Source organism: Penaeus vannamei, chromosome 3 (assembly GCF_042767895.1).
Source record: "Penaeus vannamei isolate JL-2024 chromosome 3, ASM4276789v1, whole genome shotgun sequence".
NCBI lineage: Eukaryota > Metazoa > Arthropoda > Malacostraca > Decapoda > Penaeidae > Penaeus > Penaeus vannamei.
In genome coordinates, this window is record NC_091551.1 from 19,568,451 (window position 1) to 19,575,950 (window position 7,500).

General features: G+C 42.9%; 1 protein-coding gene across 2 annotated transcripts in view; it reads left to right on the top strand.

Annotated features, from left to right (window-relative positions):
- The window catches only part of LOC113827274 (A disintegrin and metalloproteinase with thrombospondin motifs 6), a 147,256-nt gene extending 140,179 nt beyond the window's left edge, over window positions 1-7,077 (top strand). For both annotated transcript variants that reach the window (XM_070141699.1, XM_070141708.1), the window contains exons 19-24: window positions 126-275; window positions 440-2,410; window positions 2,564-2,692; window positions 2,899-3,092; window positions 3,454-3,596; window positions 3,817-7,077. In XM_070141699.1, the coding sequence (XP_069997800.1) occupies window positions 126-275; window positions 440-2,410; window positions 2,564-2,692; window positions 2,899-3,092; window positions 3,454-3,596; window positions 3,817-3,935 (2,706 nt within the window). In that variant the 3' untranslated portion in view covers window positions 3,936-7,077. The remainder of the gene's footprint in view (window positions 1-125; window positions 276-439; window positions 2,411-2,563; window positions 2,693-2,898; window positions 3,093-3,453; window positions 3,597-3,816) is intronic.
- Window positions 7,078-7,500: the final 423 nt, after the last annotated feature.

A 7,500-nucleotide genomic window follows, 5' to 3' on the forward strand; every position in this document is an offset into this window, starting at 1 on the left:
GAGGGGGAGGAAGCATAAAGGAGATTGATGAGAGATGCTGCTGCTGTTATCCTGTTCTATTCGTATTTAACAGCATCACCATTAGTGTGTAATCATTCTGTTTTCTTTTCTTATCCGTGCTACAGTCCTGCTCGCTCGACCCGTGCGAGTTTGAGCAGCGAGAGGTTGCGTGCGTGGCGCCGGAAGGGAAGTGCGATCCCTTCACACGACCAGCAGAACGGCGACAGTGCGGGAACATCACCTGCGGCCACTGGGACGTCGGGGACTGGTCCAAGGTACGAGAGGTTGCCCTTTAGCGCTTTCTTCTTTTTTCTTTCTCTTTTTACTTTTTTTTCTCTTGTTATTATCTAATCATTTATACCATCATATAATGGAGTCCGATTAGGAGAAAGTCGATTTCCTGGCGCGTCCTTGGAGTCCCTGTGCTCTCCACCCACAGTGCTCGGCGGAGTGCGGCGAGGGCGTCCAGTTCCGGCGGGTGACCTGCGTGGGCGGCCTGGCGTGCCGCGAGAAGGACGAGCCAAAGAGCGTGAGGGAGTGCGAGGGTGACTGCCGTGAGCCGGAGGAGGAGACTTTGCCCGAGTACGAGTACGAAGGCACGAAGCTCGAGGACGACATGGTCGGGGAGACCCTGCCGGAGTACGAGCCTAGCGACGGCTGGAGGGGGACGACGCTGCCAGAATATACGCTGCCCGAATATACTGAGGTAGAGCCGGTAACTCTGCCGGAGTATGAGGATAAAGAAAGCAAGGGAGATGAAGGGACAAAGAGCACTAAGGAGGAGGAGATAATCAAAGGAGAGGGAGATGTAAATGTGAAGGAAGAGAACGAGGATAAGGAAAAAGAAGAGGGTGTTGAACGAGAGTCAAATGAAGGAAATAAAGGAAAGGAAGAGGAAAAGAGTGACAACCAAGGGAAGGAGGAGGAAACATTAACTGGGGAGAAAAGTGAAGATGAAGAAGGTAAAGAAGGAGGACAAGAAAAGGAAGAGACAACTCTAGAGAATGAGGAAGAAGAGACATTGCCGGAGAATGAAGATGAGATGACCCTGATGGAGTATGAGGCAGATGCGCCTCCCGAGACCCTGCCTGAGTATAGCCAACACGTATCCACGGAAGCCCCTACCACTGTTCCGCCTACGTCGACCACCGCTGCCACAGTTCCTGCCGAAACGACGGATACTGACACAACTGCTGCTCCGTCCGCGACTTCCACCGCTTCACCGTCCACCGCCACCACTATCTTCGAGACGACTGAAACTCTTCCTGGCGACCCTACGGCTGCAGTCCAAACAACTGAGAGCACGATGCCAACGACGTTGGAATCTATCACTTCTGAAGCCTCTCTAGGCTCTACTTTGGTACCATCCGTGCATCCGGTAACGACGATGGAAACTGCAACAGCAACAACTGTGAACGACCTATCTACATCTACCTTTGGCGATGAAATAAGTACAGTGACCACACCAGCGTCTCATCCATCTACGAACCCCCCTGACTCAGTTGAAGAGAAACACACTGAAGACGTTGCAACCACCACTGACGCCGAGGGGAGTTCCACGGACGGACCTGCACTTCCTAAAGTTACATTGACAACGCCAGAACCTTTAGAAACCTTCGAAGAGAGTGTTGTGGAGGGACATCCTTCACAAGAACCTTCTATAAACGAAGTCGACGTTGATTCCAAACTGCCCTCGAGTGAGAATGAGGACGACTCTTCGAAAGCCCAACAGAAGCCGTCTTCCTTACCACCCAAGGAAGAACTGGACGTCGTAGTCGAGAGTCCGGAAAAGACTATTCCCAAGAAGACCAAGAAGTTCGACAGAGCTCCCGTCCCTTCGGAGGAAAACGAGGACGACGAGACCGAAGCTACAGGACTGGAGGACACGACGGATCTGGAAGCGCCAACCGTGAAGGAAGAAGCAGTTGTAGCTGAAGAGCCATCATTGACTGAAGAACCAACAGGTCTTGAAACGTCGACGTGGATCGAAGAACCAACAGTACTTGATTATGAAGCAGAGGAAGAAGTAGAAGAGGAAGAAACTACGGAAAAGGAAAAGAACGACGAAATGGAAGTGGCCGTAAAACACGCATCAGATGACGAAGAGGAAGACGAAATTAAATTAGAAACAGAAGACAGCGATGTTGACAACAGAGAAGAAGAGAGAAGACCCGAAGGCATTGCTGTAGACAAGATCGATCCCAGTGACTTTGAAGTGATCGAAATCGTGGAAGTGCCAGCCAAAGGGAAGAAGAAGAAGGACAAGAAGAAAGTGCATATCCACACCGGCGAGGAAGCGGTAGATGTCCTCCACAAACTGGCCGAGGAACAGATGTCCAAGCACGCAGGCGAGACAACGAAGACCCCCAAACCACCATCTTACCAGTGGCACGCTGGCAACTGGTCCGAGGTATGTCCAATGATTCTTTGAGGTCCAGGTATACTTTTTAGTCATTTGCTGTCGTTTAATAGCTTCCCGTTTGCGCTCTTGCTTCTTAGATATCCCTAAACTGACAACAGATATGATCAATGTGTGAAACCCCCTCCCCCCTCCTTTCTACAGTGTAGCGTGGAGTGTGGCGGAGGCGTGAGTACCCGAACTGTGGAGTGCAGAAACCAGGTCACCGCAACTCTTGCAGATCCACGTTTGTGTGACCTGTTCCCGCCCATCGACCTGAAGTCCTGCAACACCGTGAGTGGCATGTTCATTTAGTACGCGTGAGTGTGAATGTGTGTGTGCGCGTGTGTGTCTATGGGTGTGTTTGCTTGCATGTCAGAGAGAGAAGGAGAGAGCGGGTGCCCTGCATACGCATGAGAGAGAGAGAAGGAAGAGAGAAACCATACCCATGAACTCCGGTAGCCCTGCCATTAACCCCCAATTCCCTTCCTTTCGTCCAGGTGGAGTGCGCGGACTGGGAGGTCGGCGCGTGGGGCGAGTGCGAGGGCGAGTGCGACCTGGGGGAGAGGCAGAGGGCCGTGTCGTGTCCTCCTGAACGTCGCTGCTCCCCCGACGCGCGACCCCCTGAGGCCGAGCCCTGTGAGCTCCGGCCCTGCCTCGCGTGGGTGGAGGGACCCTGGAGCCTGTGCACCAAGTGAGTCGTCTGTCTGTCAGTCTGTCTGTCGCTCATTCGTCCAGCAGTCCATCTCGGGGCTGTCTGAGGACGTCCGTCTGTCAGCGAGTCCTTTCATTATCACATTATTAGAGGTCATTCCACTTAGTTCGAGGCAGTAATTATTTTGTCTTGTATTTTTTTGCACTCAGAGCACAGGGATAAGATGTAAATAGAAATTTTAGAAAAAAAAGAAAGAAGAAAGAAAGAAAGAAAAAAACGAGTTATGTGGAAAGACTCTCCTCTTATAAACACCAGACCAGTATTTCTTTCACTCTCCCGTTACCTCCACAACAAACAAACAAACAATCAAACTCACACAGCCCTTTCCCCCTCCTCTTAGGTCGTGTGGAGGAGGCTTTCAGTTCCGCCACGTGAAGTGCGTAGACGTGCGGACACAGGAAGAGGTGCGGACGTGCAGTCGTGACTCGAAACCGAAGCAGAAATTGGCGTGCAACAAGCACCGTTGCCCGAAGAACAGACGAGGTAAGGAGGAGAGATAAGATAAAAATAGGTGTGAACTAATAGGGAATAAAGAACGAGTTACGATGTTTTTATGTTATGATCTTAATTTATTATTTCTTGTTTGGAGTCCTTGTTAGATATATTCCTTCTCTGAAATGGATCATAATTTACAATCGGGCCATATTTCATGACAAGTGCCGCCCTGCCCTGACCTCCATCGCCCTCCTTCTTTCCCAAACAGGTCATCAGAAAAGGTGTCGTGACCGCTTGGATACCAAACTGTGCAAGAGGCTCAAGCGGATGTGTACCACCAAGTTCTTTGCGATCAAATGTTGTAGGACTTGTTTGGGGAGCCACTGATGACGTCACGCTATTGGTGATGACATTGCGCGAACGGACTGATGGCGTTCGTAGATTCACCGGATGCAGCCGGATTCGATATATATATATATATATATATATATATATATATATATATATATATATATATATATATATATATATATATATATATATATATATATATATATATATATATATATATATATATATATATATATATATATATATATATATATATATATATATATATATATACCCATGTATGTATATATATACATACATACACAAGCACACTGGCTGTTTTCTTCCCAGACGAAACCGGAAAAGTCTAGAACCGAACGAAAATGTTCCTAGCCGACGAGAGGAATACACAACGAGATATATTTTGATAAAATCTGCAGAACTGAGACATCGTCAGCGAGCGCATGCGCCATCCAAGGAAGCGAAGTCATTATGCAAACATGTCGTATTGTTTAGGCTGCATAAATCGCACGTCAAAATACGCACAATCCTCAAAGCGGACGAGGGAAAACAATGTCCACTGAACAATTGTAAACATAAGTGTAAGGTGTTTCTTTTTTATGAATAAGTTGGAACACGTGAGTCTTGGAGCCTTGGCGTGATTATCGTTCATCATGCAATCCCGTGAACCCGAGGCTATATATACACCCCTCAAGTGACGTCGCCGCAGCGTGGTCTGAGTCACAGAGAAGGTTATGTCACGTTTTCACTACATTTTTTTTTTTTTTTTTTTTTTTTTGAGACGTCGGCCCTTAGCAGATGATGTTGCTGGGATTGTCGACGGTCGCCACTGTCCAGCGAGAGAAAACTGTCCTCACTTTTCCAGCGATTCGACAAAGGGCGCGGAGTTTGGCCTCAGTGCGTTTCCATGGTTCTTGTGGGCGGCAAGAGCGAAGAATTGAAACGGTTGAGATTCTTTTGAAACAATTCTCTTTTCCTTCGTTTTTCTTACGTGAGAATTTCACTTGCCCCGAGATCTCAGTTTTATGTAACATACGCCGAAAGAAGAATCCTCTTGAAATGAATAAACCTGCGATACACTGTTTTTTGTACAAATACCTTTTTTTTAGATTTAGTTAATGAATACTTTCCTATATTTTCATCCTTTTTGTTACTAAGTTCGTTATTTTTCAAATCTCATGGCGGAACGTCAGTAAGGAGGGAAAAACAAGGCATACGCGACACAGCAAAGACTAGAATCCATCAATATTTCAAACATGCTTTACATCAAATCTATTTTTATTTTCTTGAAATCACGACCCCTTGACACAAACCGCCAGCCCAGAACTAAAAAAAAAAAAAAAAAAAAAAAACACACACACAAACAAACAAAATGAACGAGGAGTTAAAGTGTAGCATTTCCCTCCACGAACTATTCACGTAGACACAAAAAAACAAAAACAAAAACAAAAGAACAGCGTGACCAATAAGGAGGCTTTTCTCACGTTAGCGCCACGCCCACTCGTTCGGAGGTTGGCCCCGAATTTCCCTCGTTTGGAAGTCTTGCCTTTTCTTCAACATTTGCAACTTTAGTGCTAGACAATTACCTGATGAATTAGTACAATGGAGGCACAAGTGGACGGAAAAATATGGTTTTCAGATGATTATTGTTATCATTATCTTTATTATTATTCTTGTGGTTATTATTATTATGTAATTATTATTGATACTTGCATTATTATTATTATTATCGTTCTTTTTATCATTATCATCTATTATTTTTAACATTATCAGTTTGTTATTTGTTTTATAGTTATTATCATCATTATTATTATCATTATTATCTTTCTTATCCTTATAATCATCATTATTATGGTGATGACTGTTACTATCATTATCATCATTATTGATGTTAATATTAAATTTGTTCTCATTATCCTTATTTTTTTTTTTTTTGTTATTATTATTTTTTAAATATTATCATTATTATTATCATTATTATTATCATCATCATTGTTATAGTTATTATCATCATTCCGATGTTTTGCTTCGTAATCTGTTTACTTTTTCATTAATATAACCTTAAAAACCCGTTTCAAAGAAAGTATAGATACTGTGAGTGTTCTTTTTTTATAAACAAAATCAGAAAATGTATCATGTGCTTTTATATTTTCTTCTTTTCGTGCACAAAATATGAAATAAGAAAAAAAGTTGCTGAATAATCTTACTATTAGGGAGCGATGGATGTAAACAAAAAATATGGAAGGGATTAAATCGCTTTTTAAACAACAACAACAACAAAAGCAACAACAAAGACAACAACAAGAACAGCGGCAGCAACATCAATGTAATAAAGATTGGATGAGACACCAGTAAGCACAATGCTATGTAATAGACAATCTTTAATTCTAAAGACGAGAATTGTAACGTTCGCGGATGCAAACGGATTCATGTGGATTTATTCATGCCTGTTCCGTGGAGTAAGGAATAACTCCATATACAGGGAGCTGAAAAATAGATTATCATTACGTTTATTTGATCTAAAAAAGAGAGGGATTGACAAAGCAAAACAAAAACAAAATAAAAGAAATAACTGAGAAAAAATGGAAAATGAGAATGATTATATGTACACCACACAATTTGGCAACAAAAACAATAGAGAAAAAAGAGACAAGAAAAAAATAGGGCGTAGAGGGAAAAAGGAAGAAAAATATTTTACACATTAACAACAACAAGAAAATCAAGTCAACGCGGACTAGAAGAGATGAAACACGCGAAGCGGCAAAAACTCTCTTATATTTCATTTCAACACCGATTTATTTATAATTTGCCTTTTCGCAGTATTACTGTTCACTGCCATATATGTCACTGTTGCCTGACGTCATGATGACTTTTTAAATTATTCATATGTTATTTTCGAACGTGTTTAAAACGGCTATTACCGTTATTTCCACAGTGTGTTTTCTGTAGACTGTAACAAACCGATGCCATTTCGGAGGTGGGAATCGCTATGATTTCAGCATTACTTAGTTTGTGAAGCGAAAAAGGGTGTTCGAAGTGTTATAGATAGCATAAAGATAAATGAAGTGTGTGTTGATGTTGGATCTTTTTTATAGATATAAATACTATTGTCTTAATTTAAATTAAATACTTCCCTTGTGTTGGTTCCAAATAAAGCTGGAATGTGTTTTTTTAACCAGATGCTTTTTCATTTATATTCCATTTCTAGAATGAAAAAAAAACGAAGAGAAAGGGGGATAAAACGAGAAGTGGAAGAAAGGGAAGAAAGAAGGGGAGAGACATGGCGGAAGTGTTGCAGAGGAAAGAAAGATTAATAAGACCAAAGAAAAGAAACAAAAGCAAAAATGGCTAGGAGTAAAGTAGAGAGAGAGAGAGGAGAGAGAGAGAGAGAGAGAGAGAGAGAGAGAGAGAGAGAGAGAGAGAGAGAGAGAGAGAGAGAGAGAGAGAGAGAGAGAGAGAGAGAGAGAGGAAGAGAGAGAAAGAGAGAGAGAGATAGAGAGAGAGAGAAAGAGATAGAGAGAGAAAGAAAGATAGAGAGAGAGAGAAAGAAAGCGATCAGATTCGCCCTGACTAATACATCGAGACAAATATCTGCCGACAA